This window comes from Syngnathus floridae, chromosome 18, assembly GCF_059516105.1.
Source record: "Syngnathus floridae isolate MCC-2025c chromosome 18, RoL_Sflo_1.0, whole genome shotgun sequence".
NCBI classification, from domain to species: Eukaryota; Metazoa; Chordata; class Actinopteri; order Syngnathiformes; family Syngnathidae; genus Syngnathus; species Syngnathus floridae.
In genome coordinates, this window is record NC_142430.1 from 6,145,665 (window position 1) to 6,166,283 (window position 20,619).

Genomic DNA, 20,619 nt, shown 5'->3' on the forward strand with positions numbered 1-20,619 from the left:
GATTTTTTTTGCGGGGAAAAATATACAGTGTATTTTAGTACAACTATAATCTTTTCTGGAAAAAAATGAAATCGATTTAAATGATTTCACGAGGAAATAAAAATGAAAATTACTAGCATTTTAAATATGCGCATGGTGTTGTGCGCAGAATAATTTCGTTATGTACTTGAACGGGATTGCCTCACTATTTCGTCATATTTCCGGGGTGACTGATGATGATAGTGAAATATGTCCTCATGGAAACCTCAAAGCGAGACATGGCTATCCAACACAACGCGCATGCGCAGTATAGAGCGCTTTAAAACTTGACTTGAGGAGGGAATATGGCGAGCATTGTTGGTGGACTTCACTAATAGCCCGGGTAAGCTCACAATACAACTCAATGGGATTGTTTGTGAGGGATTTGAGTGTTTAAACGCAACCGGTGCGGTGGTGGTGGCGCTTTGGCCGCGCGTTTTTCTGTGTGTGGTTAACCTAGCAGGTTAGCCACTAGGGCTAGGTAGCTGTTATTGTTTTTTTCACGGCGAGCTAAAATGGAGGAGCTAAAATGGAGGTTGCTTCACTGCCACTCCCGGGTCCTTGAACGTCCCCTGTCACTCCTGCTAGATTGTTGCTAGTTGAAGTCGTTGAAGTATTTTATTTCTCGCGTGTTTGTGTGTCGTATACGTGCTTGTGTAGCTTAGCTTGGAATTTCAAACCCCGGCGTGTGACTCGTATGAAAAGGAAGGAGAACGCAGACTTGACGTAAAGTAATAAAATGAAGGCAAGCGTATTTGTTCAGACAGGACACGACGCGGCCGTAAGTGAGTGTCACAAACAAAACCGTGTCTCTACGTTTGTTTAGGTGTACAGGGACTTTTCCTGGGTCAAATTGAGGTTGAGGTGGTAAAATTCTGATCACAGATTTGTATGCAAAGCTCGAAGAAACGCTTTTTGTGGAAAAAAAAAAGCTCGTATTTCACGAGACTCATCTGAAAAGCTAGAACCAAAAGGTGTAATCCACATTTAAGATACATAGGGACCGAGCCATTCTGATCATGACGTCCACACGAAAAGGTTTGTTATTGCTAAAAATGGTGGAAAAGGAGTTTATTAGATGATGAGGTTATGGCCTGACTAAATTAAGCTCTGCTGGCGTAGGATTGCACAAAAGGATCCATGCATTCATTTTCTATACCACTTCTCACCAGGGTTGCGGGTGAGCTTGAGCTAATGGTAGCCAAACTTAATATCTAAGTGGAATAAACTTGTTTTGTGTGCACGTTCCAGGGGGCAGCGAACTACGGTCGCACCATGAACAGTCACCATGAGCATGAGAGCCTCCCCGGGTCTGCAACTGGGATCCAAGCCTAACGCTAACGCCATAGGCGGGACGTTCTCTTTGCTTCCCGTGAGCTTCAGGAGGGAGTCACGTGGCTCACCCTCGGATGCTCCAGGAGACTTCCGGTGGGCCGAAAAGATCCCGGGCAGGTCCAAGCGCTCGGAGCAGACTTACATGAGCGGTGACGTCTCGGAAGTCGTCGAAGCAGATCGGGCCACCGCTGCCGTGGGGCTTCTGTCCCCTGTCGGACCAATGGGGGGTGAGGGAACCCCGGTGAAAGGCAAACCCCTCTCCGTGGACAACATGGAAAATCCTCAGATGACGCCAAACAACAACACGCCCAAGGACGCTGACGGTGTCGTCGGCGCCGCATCCATCGAAGTGTCATCCGAGGGCAAGTGGAAGAACCTCCGGAAGAGCCCGGCGAACCCTCACGCGCAGGCCAACTGTTTGCGGCAGATTCTGCTGCTGCAATTGGACCTCATCGAACAACAGCAGCAACAGCTGCAGTCGAAAGACAAGGAGATTGATGATCTCAAAGCAGACAAGGAGACGGTATGAAAAACATTAAATATATTGCAGCAATTTTTTAACGTTCTCAACAAAATCATTGTCATTGGAATCCAATTTCATACCCCTGACTGGCTGATAGACTTCTTACAGAGGATTGAGTCATTATGGAAAAAAAAAGATCATTTTTGATTGATATTAAAATCATAATTGATAAACACACGTATTCACTCATTTCAAAACTTCAGAGCACCAGCAATAGTCAACTTTTAAGTAGAACTTGGAAGAACAACCCAAAAACCCTGCACAGAAATAGATACCTGCTGTGCACACCTTGGCCACTAAGGGGCAGTGTGCATTACATGCATGAAGCTACATCTTGAAGAAATATTTCACAGATTAGAATAAATCTTGTCCATCTATTGTTTTCCATTGACTACTAGCAATAAGATAGACATGTTTGTTTATATTTTCAAGTTTTGAATCACTCCTAAGCTAAGCAATGATACACCTGCAATGACATTTTTCCTCTGCTTGTGTAGCTTTTGGCACGCATTGAACGCATGGAGCGTCGACTGCAGCTCACTAAAAAGGACCCGCCACGCGACAAGCGCCTCTTCCAGCCGCTGGAGCCTTGGACCCCCGACAAGGAGGACATGTGGGACCTAGAAGTAGAGGAAAACCCGCAGCCCAATCCGTCTGCCCTAGTGCCCTTAAGTCGAGGCAGCAAAGGTCAAAAGAGGTAAAGAAATGCTGAACTGAAATCCAATTAGGTTAGCACATCCAATGTGAGACTAGGAGAAGACAAGAAAATCTGTATTATACTCAAATCAATTTGACAGCTTCCGGCTTTTCATGTCACATGTCCTCTCCCACAGAAAATCCTGCTTCGGTGACTCCAAACTCCAGAAATCTCGTGGCAAAAGCGCCAAGCTGAGTCCTCACAAGCCGGAGAGTCAACCAGCGTCTCCGTCTCAGCGAGAGCTTCGCAGCAGGGAGACGCCGGAGAAGAGCGCCCCCACCAGGCCGCCCTGCAAAGAGGAGGCGGCGGAGCTGAGCTGCCAGATGGACGACCTTCCCTTCCTGTCCACTACAGAGATGTACCTGTGCTGCTGGAACCAACCGCCTGTATCGCCTCTACGTGAGACCTCTCCCAAGAAGGAGGAGGAGGAAGAAGTGGCCAGTGAGTGATGTAGTTGACAATTTGCTAATTAATAAGCCTAACCTTCCGCTGCTTATGTCCTTCAGATCCACCCAACACACACTCCATGATTAACTTCCCTTTCCCGTCTTCGTGCCGCCTCTCGGTTCCATCGTGGCGGGAAAATGTCATCGAGGCGTTGGGTGAGGATTTAAGCGTCGACGCGCAAGAGGTGAGAACGTCGCAGAGGCCCGGGCGCGAGAGGCAAAAAAGGTGTCAAACTCGCTAAATCTGCATTTTCTTGCGCCTCCAGCCGCTGGATGACGGCGTGTTTCTCAAGCGCCATGCCAAGCTGGAACTGGATGAGAAAAGGAGGAAGAGGTGACCACATTGGCATTTTTGAAGGGGAAAATATTACATTGAGTGATCAAAAGCAGTTTGTTTTGGGATTTTTTTTTTCAGTTTTTAATGTGCTAGGCTTTGGCGCCACCTTGTGGCAATGGAGGGTGCTAAAGCGCAATAATAGGCTAAAACGAAACGAATTTAAAACAGATAAATTGGTGCAATTGTTTTCTAAAGACCAATTGGTCCTCTTGCTCTTAATTCCCGCACACAGGTGGGACATCCAGCGGATCCGAGAGCAGCGTATGTTTCAGCGCCTGCAGCAACGCATGAACAGGAAGAAGATCATACCGGAAACGGAGCCTGAGCTTTCGTCATTCTATCCGGAAACTGAAGACGGTACCCCATGGTTCATATTCGGCCAAAATCGTTTTCCGGAGCTTGAATTTTCTTTGTTGTTCCTTCTAGTTGAAGCAATTATGATCACGCCCTTCTTGCCAGTGGTCGCATTTGGTCGGCCGTTGCCCAAGCTCTCACAAGAGTAAGTTTGAACATTTTATAAGTCCTTTATATCAGTCATGTGACTTCCTACATTAGGCTATAAATTAAAACTATGACTATTTATTTTTGACAAATAAATGTTTTCCCCCCCCTTTCAGGAATTTTGAGCTGCCTTGGCTGGACGAGCGCAGCCGCTGTCGCATCGAGGTGCCCAAGAAACACACGCCTCACCGGACCTGTCGCAAGTAAATGTCGCCGAATGGGAGACGCCGCCATTTATCGGTAGTTCCATACGCGCCTGTGTAACTACGGTTGCTTTCTGCGCGGAGGTGAAGGTCGTGTCACACATATCACTCGTTGTTGTGCGGTAGCTCTGTTCCCACTTTTTCATCACATCACTGTTACTGCACTCGGCTGAGACCAGAAAAAAAAAAAATGTTGGACCTCGTTGGACAGCTTTAAATTTTGCGATACTTTGGTTAAAAAAAATGTCCCGATCTAACTGTGGTGCTGTGTATCTGTGGCTAAACCATCCGGCTATAGAGCGGGGGGGAAAAAAAAGCCTGAATCTATGAGAAAAAGAAAAAAAAAAAAACTTGACAGGTCCTAATGTTAACTTGAAGTAATCTGTTCCTTCTGTTTACTTGTTTTGGTTTTACACCACCCACAAAAAAAGTAAACGGGCTTTCAGTTGCAATTTTTGTCCACTTCTCTACCGTTCTGCAAAAAAGTACGGACACGTTAAACATCATGAAATTTCACCCCAAATCTTTTTTGTGAGTAGACATGTGAATTGCATGGGTTCTATTTAGCTGCAATGGTAGCATGGCTTAACCCCTCGATGGATCTTCTTTGCTCTGAAGCAAAATAAAAAGACGTAAGCATGACTTGGGGCTGCAAGCGTCCAGTGAGGGTAGGAGAATATTAATGCACAAATAGTGAATGACCTCCTCCTCCAGGAGCAGTTAGCTCAACATCAGGGGTCCATTTTAGAAGGTAAAGTTCCTAGCTTGTAGTTGTAACAACATGCCATGCTCTTCCCTCGCAGTCGGTTTGTTTTGTTCCAAGATGCGACTGCTTCAAGCGCTATTCTGTACAAGTGAGTCGGTCTGGAAATGTTCTGTACATAGCTTTCACAAACAAATGTACATAAAACATGGCTGTTATTTTTTTATTATTTAATGTGGAACGTGTTGCGTACATTCAAAATTCAATGATTGTATGTTGATGAAAAGTTTTGAAGTTGCATTTTTCTTTTTGGAATAAAATGACCATCTCTATGCTTCACGGATTTGGATTTAGATTTTTTTTTTTTCCACATGATTATAATATTTAAAAAAAAAATGCTCGGGTTATTAATCATTAGTGTTAATTGAAAGTATAACAAAAAATGAGTACACAAAATCTGGCATTGTCATAAATGAGACAGGACCTATTTCGTAAGTTTGATATAACATACCCCACATCAAATAAACCACCGCAGGAAACAAAACAAAAAAAAAATCCACCATCAGGGCTAACGTTGCTTCAAAGAAATACCAAGACGTAATGTCAACATGCGTTTGCGTTCAGTCTTTGCGGAGGTTATTGAGCCGCGCCTCCAGGTCAGCATCCGCGTCGGCGAGGGCCGCTTGAGGCTCCGCTTTCTTCCCGCTGGCCACCGACAAGCTTCCGCCAGTCGCCGGGAGATCTGGAAAGCAACACAGTGGACAATTTACAACCTAAATTCTAATTTCATTGATCAAACTAAATTTATTCCCAAATGTCTACTTAACATAGCAGCGCTAACTTTTAGCTTTATTTTGTTCTTACTTGAGAGTTCGTCATTGAGATTAAGACCCAGCTCATCCAGGACTTGGGACACAATGGCATCACTGAAGAAGAAAAAAAAAAGTCAGCACAGAAATGACAGGTAAAAACACCATGTGGCTCACCTCTCATCCTCATCGTCTTCGTCCCCCAGGACGTCGTCGATGGCGTCGCTCATCATCTCCTCTTTCATATCCATCATCTCACTCTGACGTTCAAAGTCCATCATGATCTTCTGGATCTGAGGCAGTTTGAGCTACGGAGGAACAGGCAGGTAATCAGTTAGCACCACTTGCACATGCTGTCATGTCTTCTTCGAGTGTTTGACATGACTGAAACCGACTTGTCTGTTCATGGTGGCCATGGCTTTGGTGACCCCCTTCATGGCTTGCGTCATGCTGTTGTTGGACTTGAGAGTCTGTATCTTCAGACTGACAGCCTGAATGTTGGCCTTCATCATGATGAACTTCTTCACGTAGCGTCTCGTGCGGACCAAATCTTTGGCCATGATCTTGACGGAGTCCTGCACACATTTCAATCACAACCATGTATGTGATTTGATCACCTTGTGTATTTTCAGTTTTTGCTTTCTAATAAGACTTTACCCACCATTTGCCCTTGTTTCGCCATTTTCTTTATGTCAGCGATGATCTTCTTCTCCTGCTGCTCCAATTTTGACCGCTCTCTGTCTAGCTCCCTCATGGCCCGGTTGAGTGCCCTCTGGTTCTGCTTCAGCATCTCCTCCGGAGTTTTTCTCTTCCCGAAAAGGAACTCCATCTGTTTGGAAGCACACAATACAGTAAAATTGACACATTTTCTATGGTGCATGTAACCTCTGAACTTGTCACCAGCCTCATTGACTTCTCACTATTCATGTTTTTGGAATGCAAGATGAAAACATTACGCAAGGACGGCGTGAACAGGGGAAACCCCACACATGAACGTCATAGTAGAGATTCAAGTCCACTTTTTTGTTCATATGTGAAATTGAGGTTGGGAAACAACACATCTAAATTCATATTTTCTCTGTATTCTGCTCTTAATGGGGTATTTACATTTAAGAAGAGGGCGGAGAGGGGAGTTCCCATTTTAAGGCGTGTAAAGGTAATTATCAAAACTTACGTCAAATGACAGTTTGGGCCAAATTCGATTTGAAAAAAGTGTTTACCCAGTTTAACATTGTTGACACCTAAGTGGGTTAAGGCCTTTTCATTTGGTGACGTCTATTTATGGCCGTCATTACCTCATCGACACATCCCTATTAGCTTCTACTACTTGCGTTAGCCGTAACAAAGTCTCGCAGCTCACCTTGATGCGCTCTAGTCGAACCAGCACGAGAATCCAAACGACAAACGAGCTTCTCAAACAACGATTGTTTGGTTGTTTGCAGCTACTTCCGCGTTACCAGTTTTACTTCCGGTTAGTGATCTCACCCATTACGTCACAGGTGACGTAACCCGTATCGGTCGGAAGTGGCTTTTCAGAAACATTTCTTTGTTTCAAAATAAAAATTATAGGTGGATAAAGTACCATTGAGTTTTTTTGTTGTTGAAAATGTGTTGTTAAAACTACAAAAATAGTTCAATACATATATTATTTCAATCATAAAATTACCATTGTGAAGTGTGCAACATCAATTTGACTGTTCACACTTTATTTTTGTAGTGCAAAACCCTCGTCCTGTCCGAATAACAACACTATCGGTTCGTTACAGACCAACGTGGTTACAACTAGTTCTCAGTCAGTCTTCAGGTCAAAATCTGTTTGCGTGCTAATATTTTATGATATTTAACTGACATTGCGTTTGGCGTTTTAAAGGACATTATTGAAAGCCCCGATATGGGGTTATTCAATAATGTTTCTAATCACAGGTTGCTATTTATGAGGATGTGGAGATTTCCCAAGGTTGTGGACTACCATAAGGACAACAGAGGGAACAATTTCAAGACGCCCAGCAAGTCTAAAATGTCTGGAGGAAGGCTTCCTAATGATAAAGCATTGCCAAATAAACTTAATAATCAAAGACGGATATCATCAGAGCTTCAGAAGCTGGCTGGGGAAGACTTGTCGTCACAGTGGGAAAAGACTGAGAGACTCAAGCCATCTATGGAGTCTTCAAACCAGCATGAGATTGTTTTTGGAGTCGCTCCTTGTCACCTGGCTCTCACTCAGACTCGCCGGAAGGCCCTGAAGCTATTTGTGAAAGACGGCGAGGCCTTGCACAGGTCATCGCTCCACAAGGTTTACGAGGAGGCTCACCGGCGTCAAGTTCCGATCCAGCGGGTCAGTAAGAAAGACCTGGATAGAATGGTTTTGGGTCGGGTTCATCAAGGAGTTTGCCTGCAAGCTACTCCATTGAGCTACCTGACTGAAGACTCGGCCCAGAGTTCAAAGTCCACATCTCTCTGGCTAGTCCTGGACGGGATTCAAGACCCGATGAATCTTGGAGCTATCTTGCGTTCTGCGTATTTTCTTGGCGTGGACCGAGTGGCCAGCAGCATCCACAACAGCTGCCCTTTGACCCCAGTGGTGAGCAAGGCCAGCGCCGGCATCATGGAAGTGATGGGCGTGTACGGGTACAAAGACCTGGAGGACATGGTCCGGGTCAAGGCGGCGGAAGGCTGGCGGGTAGTCGGTACCGTGGCGGCCGACGCGCCGGAATCCGGCGTTGCCGTCATGCCGTGTTCGGACTTCCGGATGACCGCACCCACGCTGCTCCTGATTGGAGGGGAGGGTGATGGATTGTCCCGGAAGCTTTTGGCTTTGTGTCAGACGCTTGTGACCATTCCAGCTGGGAGACAGCTTCTACCTGGCATAGAGTCGCTCAATGTGTCTGTAGCCACTGGGATTCTACTGCACTCGCTGTTGGCCTCTATCAGGCACTGACACTGCAGAATTTTCAACTTTTTCAACTTTTCACGATTTAAAATTACCTGGTATAAAGCACATGCCTGGTGTCTGTCATCTTTATAAAGGTTATGCAAGTGGTAAACATTTATGGCAGTGGGTTAAGTAAGGACCCAAGAACAAATTTTTTAACAGAGTTTGCCAAAGGTTTTAAAACATCCAGTCAAGGACGGATCGTGTCGAATTCTACGGAGACTGGCGGAGCACTGTCAGTTAAAAGATGGCTTACACAGAAACACCATTTGACAGGACAAGCTTACCGAGTTCCCGACCATACTGTTATCAGCCATGTCTGAAGATACCGTAATAAAGAATGCAACAGAAACTCTGCGATAAAAACTCGTCAGCAAACTGTCTGTACAATCCACACGAACAAGAAGGTCAAATCAAAGCCACGCTTTAAAAACGGGTAAGCAGTCACATGATCTTGTTGCGTGCTGGTTTAGTGACAAAGACTACCATCAAGGCGAAATGTCACTAAGTGCCAATCAAAGCAATTTGTCCAAAACACGAGGTCAACATATAGAAGAGGATGGCAATGTGATAAAAATGATGGCTAAAGACAAATAAATACTTTGTGCTTCTGAACCTACGTCTTATGTCCTTGTTTGGTTTCTGCTCTAGCATTGCTGTTTTAGAGAATTTTGTTGTTAGCCACAACATTATGATGAGAAAGGCAGGAGGTGAAAAGAAGCAAAATCCAACTTGACTTAGCACAGCTACAATTTCATTTTGTCGTGTAATTTAAAAAGTGCACGTTCTCAATTTCCACCACAAGATGGCAGTGTGACCAAACAGTAGTGGCATCAGGCACTCGTCGTATGGCGGAAGAAGACGTGCGCACACAATGCATTGCACGGCTGACAAGGAGTGCGACTCCCCGATGTCCATGATACATTTACAATTCCGAGGAAACGCGTGAAAAGGAAGCGGAGGGGGACACGGCGTGCCCCCCACATATGATTTTTACACACTGGATTTTGTCAGGAAATGGAATCGTGAGCAGTGGACGCCGGCGACCGGTTGAACTTGTTCTAAACATTGGATCTAAACAGTGAAGGCTTCACGGTGGAGCTGCCCAGCCTAACGGGGGTTGGCCGACACCCTCGTTTATGGAAATCGACGCCGAGGCTTTCAAGAACGGGCCTTGAATTTTTGTTCCAAGTGATGGAGGGGGATCAGAAGTGTTTTCGTGCGTGAAGGACTAATATAACGTTATTACACGAGTGATTGTCAGAAGTGGCTTCGCATTCCTCCAGTTTCGTTTGGAGGCAAAAAAAGGATGAACCCCCGCTAGCTAACAGCTGGATTGGCTAATGCTAACCTAGCTGTGTTGCTAACATTACGTCTTTCTTTTGATGGGTTACAAACTCAAACCATCACTATCGCCCGTCAAACATATCGATAATTGAAAAAAAGATTAATCGACTCGGGATTATTATTCGGCCACGCGCTTAACTGTCCAGTTGGTAGTCGTGCGTTGATGTCGGAAAAAACGTATTTATTCTTAGGTTGCTGTCTGAATATATTGTGATGTATTGAAGTTAGCCCAAATCGTGCTATCTGAATTAGCAAATGCTAATTTGCTGGAGTCAAGCCTAGCCGAGTGCTCGGCAGGCGGTCGCGCACCAAGCTGGTATTGTTCCACATTTTTATCCTTAGATCTGAGATTTGTGAATGATTGGTGTAGTTTTGACTTAATATCACAATGTCACGACAGACAGTGTGTTGGCGTTCTAGTATTTGGCTTCTGGGCCTTCCTAACTAGCTAACCGTGTCAATTTTGTGCTAGCACTCAAATCAATTGTCAGCAAATTGTTGATGGAAATATTAGTTAGCGATGGCCCGATTTTCAACAGCAAACCCATGTGAGACTGTTTAGTTGATTTGGTCATCAACCCAAGCGGGACTGTCGTTTTTGTTTACATGCTTATTCGCTAATTTTCTTTGCTAGCGAGCTAATGTTAGCCACTTAGAAGATGTCCTGATCGTTGCGATTGTGCTTCACTTCCATCGCGGGTCGTTGCAAATAATTGAAATGACTCTCAAATTCCGCCGAAAGAAAGGCCCCGATGCCAATAGACTGTTGTCAAAGCAAGGGAAATAGTACGACCACTATTCAATTAACGCCATTTTCACTGGGGCTCCGAGCTACGGCCCGGGGGGGCTGGTGTCATCTCTTTGCGGTTAGGTGCCACCTTCCGCCAGACCGGGACTTAATTTAAGTGCCTTTGGCGTCATCGGAGTTGGACAAAAGGCTTGGAGGACATGGAGGGTCCGAGCCGAAGCACTGCATCTAGGCAGAGCCGCCGCTCCCGTTCCCAGCGCGACAGGGAGCGGCGGCGGAGGACAGTCAACCTGCCTGAGGAACGGGCTACGTCCCTGTCGTCGGGCTCTGATCGGGAGGATCGCGGGGCCACCAAGGTCCTCGGTCCGGGGGAGAAAGAGGGCCGGCCAGGTTTTGGTCGACACAGACCCCCGCGTCGGAGAAAGAGGGAGTCGGTGTCGTGTGAGGAAGACATCATCGATGGCTTCGCTATTGCCAGCTTTGTCAGCTTGGAGGCGTTGGAGGTAAATAAATATTTGCATGCTGACAGTAGCTGACATTTACTCTTTGCTGTTGTTTTACAACTTTTATTCCACTAGGGCATATTTAAAAAAAAAAAAAAAGAAAAAAAATGTGCAAAGGCCTGTGTGCATTTTGCTATTCAGAAAACAGAAAGCTGTGCAAGAACTACTGAACATTTGCCCTCGTGTATTCAAAAGTTGAGAATGTCAAATTAATTCCACGTTTAGAGCTAATAGCGCGTTTTAAGTTCACACCCATTGTCGAACTCCTCAACCCTGACACCATTCCTTGCTTGGAAAATGCAATCCACTCAGTTGATGGCTTGTGGAGAGGCCTCAATTATTCATGCACTCATTCCGGGAGGTGTTGATAAGCTGCCAAATGGCTTTGCAAGAAAAATGCTTGAGAAATGACCCGCGGCCGTTTATGTGTTTGTGTGTCTCAACAAGAGTGTCACTGTCAAGCCACGGCAACTGTGAGTTTTTAATTTCATACGGCAAATGTTTTTTTTTCTCCCCAAAGATTTTCTCATTTGAATGCACGGCCCTGGTGATCATCATAAGTCAGAAATCACGTGTACATTATAGACAAATACATAAGCGGAGTAGCCGTAAAAAGTCGATTGATTTGAACAGATCGGTGGACGGCAAAGGGTTACTGTCAACCTCGATGTTAATTACAGCCAATCAGAGCGCTACCATGGAGACAAGCACAAACAGGAGCAGCGCTGAGCCTTCATCAGCTGCTGTTCAGTGGGATGATTCTGAGCAGACCTAAATCCATGAGATCAATTTGTCGTCACACAAACACATTCATGTTATTCTACGTCATGACAATGGTTTTCTTGTGATTGTTCAGTGCAGAAATACTAATGATGGCGGTGCTGATGATTCAGCCTACTTTGTCCCCTTTTTTAAGCTTACCCAAATGTTTGTTCTCTTCAGATGGACTGCTCTATGAAGCCAGGCCAGCACAACGACATGCTGGGAAGGAGGAACAAGGGCAAGAGGGGTCCGGAGGAGAATGGCGGGGGGCCGCTGTCCGAGCCGGAGGAAGGCGTTCCGCACAGCTACTCCAGCAGCTGTTGGAACAAGTGTAGGAACAAGAGGAGGAAGCTCGAGGTGAGACAAATCCTTCGGGCTCTGGTGTCCTATCAGCTGATTCACGGTATGCATGGGTGGAATATTCATCTTAATTCCTCTTCCACCAACGCCAGATTAATAAATGGGGGCAAGTAGAGTATAATATTGTATAGGAAATTCTTGAGTTCCCCTTTAAAATGTTAAACACTGTTTGAAGTGTCATTTTATAAACAACTGCTAAAATGTCACTCCTGCTCTAGGGACACCCGTTGGAGACTGGCTATATTGTAAGTGTCAATTAAAATATAATATAGAATCATTTTTGCAGATTTACATGATCTGATCTGTTAATTCCAAATGACTTTTTTTTTTTTTTTTTTTTTCTTAATTTGTTTCAGTGTGACACGGAGAGCGATGCTGGAGACAAGGTATGTGCTGCACTCACTCACCTGTCTCTTTTCGACATTTGGTCTCATAAGCTTCTTTGACTTTTCAAGGCCTCGGACCATGACATGGATCCAGTGTTCACCGTCAGCACCCGAAAAGGTTGGTGTCTTATTAAGTGCTGCATCCACCTGACACCAGTATAACCTTTACCTGATGCATGAGGTTAAATTTAGATCAGAAGATCTAACCAACTGAACCAACTAGGGATTGGCCTATTTTCATGAAAATGTTCTCACCGTTAGACAGGTTTACTAAGTAATTTATTTGATGACCAACATAACCTGTAGTCTTCTTTTGTTCTTGTGTGCGCGTGCCAAACCGGTCAATTTGAATTTTTCTTTTAAGTTGTTGAGCCTCCGCCCTCAACTGTGGACAAAAGCTGCTCGGCGGGCATGCCGGCACGGAGTGGCGTCCCACGCTTGATGGTGACGCCCAGAGTTTCTGGCCTGGAGCGGAGTCAGGAGAAAAGCCTTGATTCGCATTACCCGGAGGCCGTTTCATCTTCTACCTCTTCCGCCTCCTTCTCCCGCCTGCCCTCCCGTTCCCCGGCCTCAGCGGCTGGGCCGGTTCCCAGGCCCGGCTCTGTCAACGTTAACGGCGGGCGTCACCACAACGGCAGCCCTCCGCTGTCCAAACCGAAGCCCTTCCTCACCTTGCCGGGACGCTCTCACACCCTTTACAACAGGTTTGTTTGACTTCTTCACTGTCCAGGTAGCAGAGGTGTGAGGGACTCTGTTGTTTCCTTCCCCAGGAGCAACACTCCAGTCAAACCTCCATCTGTTGCATCATCTTCATCTTCCATGCGCCCTCCAACTCCCTCCACCAGTGTCTCCATGTCCTACATCCGGGGCGCAGGGTCCTCGGGGCCCCTCCGACCCCCATCGCGAGCCAACTCGGGGGCTTTGTTTACTTCCTCACCAGGCCTGCCTCCCCCTCCGCCTCTACTACAGGGCCCCTCCCACTCTTCAGCAGCAGGTACAGTAATTACATAACATCTTTTAATTTCACCGAGTGTTTTTTTTTTTTTTTTTTTTAATTGTCTTGATGTAATGCGATCCACTACAGACCAGGAAATGCTGCGGCAGAATTTAAACTCTCACTTCCTGAACGCACAAGAGCGCGAGGGCCGACGCAGCGCTCCCGGGGCCGAAGGTAGTAACGCCGCCGCCGCGGGTCGCTCCACTCCCGGCGGGGCGTCGGCGTCCAGTTCCACGCCTGGATCCACGGGTCGGACGTCGCAGAACCAGCCCAGCGTCCAACCGCTGGCTTACCAGTTCCATCAGCACAACCACCAGCACCAGCATACGCACACGCACCAACACTTCACGCCTTTCCTGCACCCCACGGCCACCGCACCGCCCCTGGTGAGGAGCATCCTTGTCACATGTGGACTGGATTGTGTTGATTAACCCTTTCACTTTGGCTTTTTCAGTTCGATAAGTATCCTGGCAAAATGGATGGGCTGTACCGGCATCCTGTAAGTACCACACTGGTGTGAAAAAGTATTTGCACCTGCCTTCTGTTTTTTTTTTTCTTTTTCTTATCATCACACCTAAATGTTTTGGCTCACTACAGATTGCCACCACTAATGTGCGAGTAATTGATGGCCACCCGGCCCAAAAGGTTTGTAGTGATGTGATAAAAAAAAAAATTGGAGTAGCCAAGTCAAAATCCAGACTTAAATGTAATTCCAATGCTGTGTTACAATGCAGTATAAATGAGTTACAATTCTACGAAGGCGAGTCAGCCAAAATTTCACCACAGCGATGCTGACTCATCACCAGGCATTGCAAATGTTTGATTTCAGTTAATGCTGCCAAGGGCGGAACAGCAACTTATTATGCACAGGGGCCAAATAGGTTTTACAGAGATAGGATTGGAATTTTAGATTTGCTCGCGTTGATTTTGTCCGACGTGAAAGTTAGTGTGATGATCTGAAACTGAAAATAGGAAGGAAGCACGTACTTTGTCATTGTTTGCGAGCGCTTTTTGATTGAATGTTGGAGTGGTCATGATGGTTTTGTCTGTCATGACAGTTCTTCCCGCAATACCCGCCGCCGCCCTCAGTGCCCAACATCCAGCCTGTGATTCCTCCCACCGGGCCTTTTAGCTCCCTGCAAGGAGCATTTCAGCCAAAGGTAAGAAGAACGTTCATACCTGACATCAACCTGTCCTGACTCATGAAATCAAAAGTGGGTGGCGGCCGCTTGCGGTTTTCTCCAACGCGTATGAGGAATCTGGCAAATGGCTCACCTTCCTCTTCGAAGACTTAGTCACGGCCTCATGTTGATAACACTGTTTAACACACTTGGACATTTTATATTCATAGTTGTTGATTTGCTGGTCTGCCAGCGGTGCCTGACGGCTCGTTTTGTGCAACAGCCTCTTGTCCCTCAGGGAACCGGTCCGGATCTTAGCGCTCGCCTCGGGGTCGTGCCGCACCACATGCAGCCCAAAGATCACCGGGTAAGGAGTGCCTGAGTCAACCCGGGCTTGTCGTTTCTCGAGCGACCTATTGCACCACAATATGTAGCCTGTCAAGTTGTACTCCAAACAAAACAACTTTCTCCTGTGCAGTGTGAGAAATGTGGATTTAAAGTGGCTTTACAACTGTGTTCTCTCGTAGCTAACTGATCCATTCGGGACATCGTTGAAAATCAGTAATGTAAGCACAAACTGATGTTTTGAATGCACTGGCTCAACTTATCTTACTTTCTCACTGCTTCATTCACGCCGCACTAACCTCAACATGTTGCTCTTGCTCTCGCTCAGTGGCCTTGCACACCAGTCAGATATTTCATATTTCCACAATGCTTTGACTTCTCCTGTCCTCCACGATTGCCGCACTCACTTAAGAGTAAAAAGTTGTTGAGAGATCACTTAGAAATGTGTCATTTAGTTCGAGTAGCCAGGGGTGGGCAAATTATGGTCTGGGGCCCACATACGGCTCCCGACATTCTTTAATTTGGCCCACAAATCATTTACAGGTTTTTTAAAACCTCATCTAAGATTGATGTGGATGTTTTAAAATTCAGACAGGGCCCTTGAGCATTCAGGTTTGCCCATTCCTGGAGTAGAGAAAAATGTATGGACGTAACAGCCAAATTGATGGATTAACAAAGCCCCGATTTTTTTTTGTTTTTGCAACGTGCAGAAACCTGGAAAATGGTGTGCTATGCATGTATATGTGGCCTGGATGATCCTGAGCCATCAGAAGAAAGTAAAGGTACGTCCTAGTAGTAGGAGAAAAAAAAAAGAAAAGCAGATGTTTGATTTGTGCTGTAATCTTTTTTTTTTTTTTCCCCACAGCTGATGCAGGCTGATCCTCACAAGTTGGACTTCCGCAGTGACCTGCTGGCTCGTCTTCCTGGAGCCGGTGGACTCGGCCCAATGGGCCCCATGGGAGGCCCCCTGCCTCCAAGTCACGACTTGACCAGACCTCCCGGTCTCTTCTCAGCGACAGGTGCAGCCAGACAAGCAGCACTCACCAACCTTTCAACAAGTTACTCGAAACTGAAAGCGCACAATTCCAAATTCGGACTTGCAGAAGTACTTTTTCAAAAGTTTGATGTCATCATTTTCCTCACTATCACAAGCGCTTCATCGCTGAGTCGTAGTCGGAAAAACTGGATTTGATCGTTCCCGTTTTAAGACTCACGTTTCCTTCATGCAGGTGCGGTCAATCCGTCCTCGGCTCCTTTCATCGCCCCATCAGCGCCGCACTCGTCTTTCCTCGCCCCACCTGCACATTTGGGTAAGAGTCTTCATTCGACGGAGTTGCTTTGATCCACTCACCGGCTAACGATTGGATTGGCATTTATGCGTGCACGTTTTAGATCCATATGGCCGATCTCCACCCTTTACCCCGCTGGGAGCCCTCGGTTCCAGTGCCTTTGGAGGACTGGGAAGCCCAACACTTGGTCAGTCTCGTGTCCCTATTTTTGTTAAGAGTTGGCATCTGCTTGACTTGAATCAACTTATTATTAGTTATGATAGCTATCGATGTGAAATAGATTGGACTCCCAGTTAAAGTGACAACATCTGGTTTGCAGCAGGCTCCATGTTCGGTCCTAAGGACTCACCTGCCAGCGTGGTGGGAAGCTTATCCAACGCTTCCAACCACCACGACGCATGGAACCGACTCCACGGCACGCCGGCAGGCTTCCCGGCGGGCCCCAGCTGGGCCAAAGGAAGCGACAAGCGAGACGAGAGGGACCGCGCCAAGGATGCCGAGCGGAGAGACATACCACACATCAAAGATGAAAAGGACAGGTGGGATGTCACATTTTGATCTATTCAATGGTTTTGTATCCATAGAAACCTTTCTTTTCTTGACCTAAAGACTTAGTTGATTTGCTAAAAGTAAAACTGTGTTTTGCAGAGACAACACGCTGTATGGCCGTCCACCTGTCAGGATGTCTCCTGTGGCGCCGTCCTTTAAGCCCCGCAGTAGCACCCCGATCTCTCACATCAACGGCCACAGCAGCTCCCTGGGCCCAGGAGGCGGGCCTGCTGAGGACACGACTCGCAGTCTCAACAGAGACCGAGAACGCGAGCGGGACAGAGACGGGGAAAAGAGGCCGCTGCCGACAGTGTCTTCACGAGGGCTTCCCCATGGCTCTTCCACTTTAGTAGCAGACAGAGACAGACCGCGCTCTTCCTCCTCCTCCGTGCTCAACACCCCCCCGCCTGCCAGCCGCTCTGCCCAATCACCATTGGACCTTTACCCCCGCCAGCTCGGCCCGGCAGTACACGTCCATCACAATGAACACCCCCAAAGAGACGGCCCCCATCCCACATCCTCGGCGGCTTCCGCCTCCGTCACTTCTTTATCTCAGGCCAAGAAGTCTGATCGGACCATGACGCCCGTCTCCAAGCCGCCCCTGATCCTGGCGCCGGTTAAAGTGAAGGAGGAGCGTAAAGAGGAGCCAGAGCACATCCCCATCTCCCTGCCTGCCCCGCTACCCAACAACGCTTTTGACCGCCCCAACAGCCACCCACACAACCACAGTTCTGGTACGCCCTCGTCTTCTCTTTCACTGACTCCCACTCCGGGTGTTCCCCTCCCTCCGCCCACTCCCAACCCGCCTTCCCACCTTTCCTTGTTGGATCGCTCCCGGGCCCTTGAAGCCTATTTGGGTAGCGCGGCAGGGTCCGGTTTGGTCATGGGCCCGGGTGGGGATCGTTTCGCCCATGGGACACCTCAGGGACCGGCGCAAGGTCCCCACAGCTTCACCTGGGATCCCTGGCGAGAGCTTGCAGCCCAGCAGCATCAGCAACATCGAAGGGAGGCAATGGCACTTCGTTCGGACCCGCACCTCAGCCTGCGTTCGGATCCCCACCTGGCGCGGCTCCTCCAGCACCAGCGCTTCCTGGAAGCGGAAAGGGCTGCGGCTGTTGCTCACCACCCTTCCACGTCCACTGCCTCCAGCCATGCGGTCCGCCAGGAGCTCGCCCTCATGGCCCACCACTTCGACCGGCCTCACCAACTGGGACCGCCGGGAGGGGGCCTGATGGACGAGGAGCAGCGTGCACAAATCCTGCGGGAAGACTTTGAGAGGGCGCGCTTCTTCGGCATGCACCCCCATCTTCCGCCAGGCTCTCACCTCTCCAGCCCCTCTCATGCTGCTACCGCTGCTCACCTGGAGCAGCTGCACCCTGGCCTTCTATCCCACCACCTGCCTCCAGGGGCCGCCGCAGCAGCAGCCGCCGCCTCCCAGCATCACGCGTCTCTATACTCCCGTCTGGGCCCACTTAACGCACACCACGTGCCCAACGGCATTCTGGCAAAAACGCCCGCGGGTTTGGTGGGGGCTCTGTCAATGGGGGCGCCGCCACCTCTTATACCGTCCATTACCAGCCGGGCGTCCACGCCGCCCCGCGGTTCCAGACTGATGGGCCCCGGCGAGCTGACGCTGTTCGGCGCCCACAAAGACGGAGAGTCCAGATAGTACAGGTTGAAGGAGATGAAGGGAAATGTCAGGAACACTGTGCTGCTCGCTAACAACAGTCTCTCGCAGAAAGTAGTCTCAGCAAGCGAAGCCTAGCTGCTGGTAGAGATGCAAGTCTCACCCATGTGTTACCAGTGCAATTAAGAATACATTATGGATCACTGTTTGAGCATTTATTCTGGAGATCCAACTTCAAGTCTGGATGTACTTGTTGACTACTGCGTGGTACAAAAATTGCTATTGAGAGGACAAAGAGCTACGTGGACCTTAAAAGGATAACAAGTAAATGTGCCAACAGCTTTTACTCTTGAGAAAAAGTATAAATGGACTTGAGGCTTAATATCAGGGATTTGGAGTAAATGCTCAAATGGTTTTCCATGATACATTCTTGGCATCTGATCAGTTTTGTTTTCTGTGGGCAGTCGGTTACTGCAAGGCCGTCATTGGTGGCACGTTTTTGAATAAGTTGTTGTTTTTTGCCGTGGATCAGCGGTGACTTCCGTGCACCTGAAAATGTCAAGAATTCAGATTCTCATCGGGGGTGAGTCTCAATCTGTAAAACGTGGCGGCGCTGGGGAAGAGAGTGTGTAGACATGAAATGGTTAAAAGAGGCACGTTGTGTTTGTGTGTACGTTTGTCATTGTGAAAAGACAGAATACTGATGAGACCAATCCATGAGTCAGTATTGTACCTCAATTTCTTGCTTTACCCAAAAATCCCCAAAGCCTCAGCGTCATGAAACATGAAATTCATTCATCCCTTTTCAGTTTGTTTTTGGGCTTGTTTTGTTCCCCCCGGGGATAGATGGCGAAATGAACTGTGCAACGTTGTGTTCACTCGCACAGCGTCTTAGAGCTTCCTCCATTTCCCACTCTCCTCTGGACTATATGAGCAGGACCAGATTATAGTAGTCTAGACAAAATGCCTTTGTAATTATTATTCTTAACATTATCTTCTATAATAATAAATATATTCACTGTTATGTTATTGTCATTGTTTCAGGTATGCACTAGTACTCTCTCTGTCCCTCCAGGTAGTAATACTGCACATCCTGCAAAAAAAAGGCTTGCTTCACACTAAAGGTTGAAATGTTGGTTGAAGAGAAGCCCTTGGACTCTTCAAGGATCTCATCTCTATGCCTTTATTATGCTCACAGGGAGATTTGACTGTGTGCCCTTGCTTTGTGTGTTTTATCCATTTGGGATGATGTTGTAGAGGCTTGTACAGTAAGATCTGGGAACACAGTTTGTGTTGCTGACAAAAAAAAATAAGTTATATACTTGGATGAGTGGGACATCTGCTGAAGAATTGAAAAGGCATACAAAGGACATCCACAGTGGACGTAATGAGAGGGGAAAGACTGGGTCGATTATTTTAATATGACCATTTTATACCTTTCCAATCCCTCCCCTAGAGACCACAAAGATTAATTATTAAATGAACTGTTGTTTACTCTCTGGTGTGGGTCTTTTGTTCTGGTTTTATAAAAAGGAGGCTTAAATACTTTATCAGTCAAATAGTTAATGAAAAGAATGTCAAACTTAATGCTGACTAAAATGTGTTTACATTGAATCAATTGCAAACCACAAATGGAGGGCCATTAAAGCTGTGCTGTACTTGATGCTGAAATTGGTTATATTTAATGTTAATTTGTGTGAAATGTTATGGGAAATAGAGCTTGCAAATATTTAATCTACAATTATTGTTCGTTATGTTAAGCAATTTGGTTTAAAAATGCTCATTTCTATTGAAAGTAAAGGAAGTTCAGCAATTATGTGATAGCGTTTTGCCAAAATAAAATAAACTCCCAACTATCAAGAACTATTTAGTAAATAAGTTTAATGCGGCAGGCCGGATCGTAAGTGTTTTTCTCCCTCAATAAAGTTCTATATAAATAGATATTTAAAATACACCATGTATATCAAATACACTATATATATATATATATATTTTTTTTAAAAAACTGCAAATCGGAGCTTTGTTTTTTATTTTAAAGCGCTAATTCCACTGCGAACTCGCCGACGTTTGAAGCGTCGCGC

General features: G+C 46.8%; 4 protein-coding genes across 9 annotated transcripts; 3 read left to right on the forward strand and 1 right to left on the reverse strand.

The window, feature by feature from the left end:
- Positions 1–203: 203 nt before the first annotated feature.
- On the forward strand, positions 204–5,106 carry msl1b (MSL complex subunit 1b). 3 transcript variants are annotated; one of them, XM_088359039.1, is made up of 10 exons: positions 902–1,056; positions 1,141–1,198; positions 1,270–1,876; positions 2,374–2,573; positions 2,710–3,014; positions 3,080–3,204; positions 3,286–3,353; positions 3,589–3,713; positions 3,783–3,855; positions 3,974–5,106. In XM_088359039.1, the coding sequence occupies exons 3-10, from the start codon at positions 1,307–1,309 to the stop codon at positions 4,062–4,064; spliced, it is 1,557 nt and encodes a 518-aa protein (XP_088215165.1). In that variant the 5' UTR covers positions 902–1,056; positions 1,141–1,198; positions 1,270–1,306; the 3' UTR covers positions 4,065–5,106. The 3 variants fall into 3 exon arrangements, with proteins under 3 accessions (XP_088215162.1, XP_088215164.1, XP_088215165.1); XM_088359036.1 differs by lacking the exons at positions 902–1,056; positions 1,141–1,198 and adding an exon at positions 204–361; XM_088359038.1 differs by lacking the exon at positions 1,141–1,198 and having other exon boundaries at positions 899–1,056.
- Positions 4,973–8,959, reverse strand: chmp2a (charged multivesicular body protein 2A). Of its 2 annotated transcripts, none has more exons than XM_088359052.1 (6): positions 8,792–8,959; positions 6,234–6,401; positions 5,968–6,147; positions 5,750–5,880; positions 5,628–5,689; positions 4,973–5,505 (listed from the first exon to the last, which is right to left on the reverse strand). In XM_088359052.1, exons 1-6 carry the CDS (start codon positions 8,819–8,821, stop codon positions 5,384–5,386), a joined length of 693 nt encoding a protein of 230 aa, XP_088215178.1. In that variant the 5' UTR covers positions 8,822–8,959; the 3' UTR covers positions 4,973–5,383. The 2 variants fall into 2 exon arrangements, with proteins under 2 accessions (XP_088215178.1, XP_088215179.1); XM_088359053.1 differs by lacking the exon at positions 8,792–8,959 and adding an exon at positions 6,933–7,089.
- Positions 7,251–9,119, forward strand: mrm1 (mitochondrial rRNA methyltransferase 1 homolog (S. cerevisiae)). The gene has a single exon (XM_088359042.1). It carries the CDS (start codon positions 7,464–7,466, stop codon positions 8,508–8,510), a length of 1,047 nt encoding a protein of 348 aa, XP_088215168.1. The 5' UTR covers positions 7,251–7,463; the 3' UTR covers positions 8,511–9,119.
- Positions 9,120–9,355: 236 nt separating this feature from the next.
- On the forward strand, positions 9,356–20,032 carry fbrs (fibrosin). Of its 3 annotated transcripts, none has more exons than XM_088360319.1 (18): positions 9,356–11,102; positions 12,045–12,221; positions 12,443–12,469; positions 12,581–12,610; positions 12,680–12,728; positions 12,975–13,314; positions 13,381–13,604; positions 13,695–13,993; positions 14,062–14,106; positions 14,666–14,767; positions 15,012–15,095; positions 15,256–15,294; positions 15,784–15,855; positions 15,939–16,092; positions 16,303–16,383; positions 16,466–16,549; positions 16,682–16,901; positions 17,011–20,032. In XM_088360319.1, the coding sequence occupies exons 1-18, from the start codon at positions 10,800–10,802 to the stop codon at positions 18,578–18,580; spliced, it is 3,900 nt and encodes a 1,299-aa protein (XP_088216445.1). In that variant the 5' UTR covers positions 9,356–10,799; the 3' UTR covers positions 18,581–20,032. The 3 variants fall into 3 exon arrangements, with proteins under 3 accessions (XP_088216445.1, XP_088216446.1, XP_088216447.1); XM_088360320.1 differs by having other exon boundaries at positions 16,685–16,901; XM_088360321.1 differs by lacking the exon at positions 15,256–15,294.
- Positions 20,033–20,619: the final 587 nt, after the last annotated feature.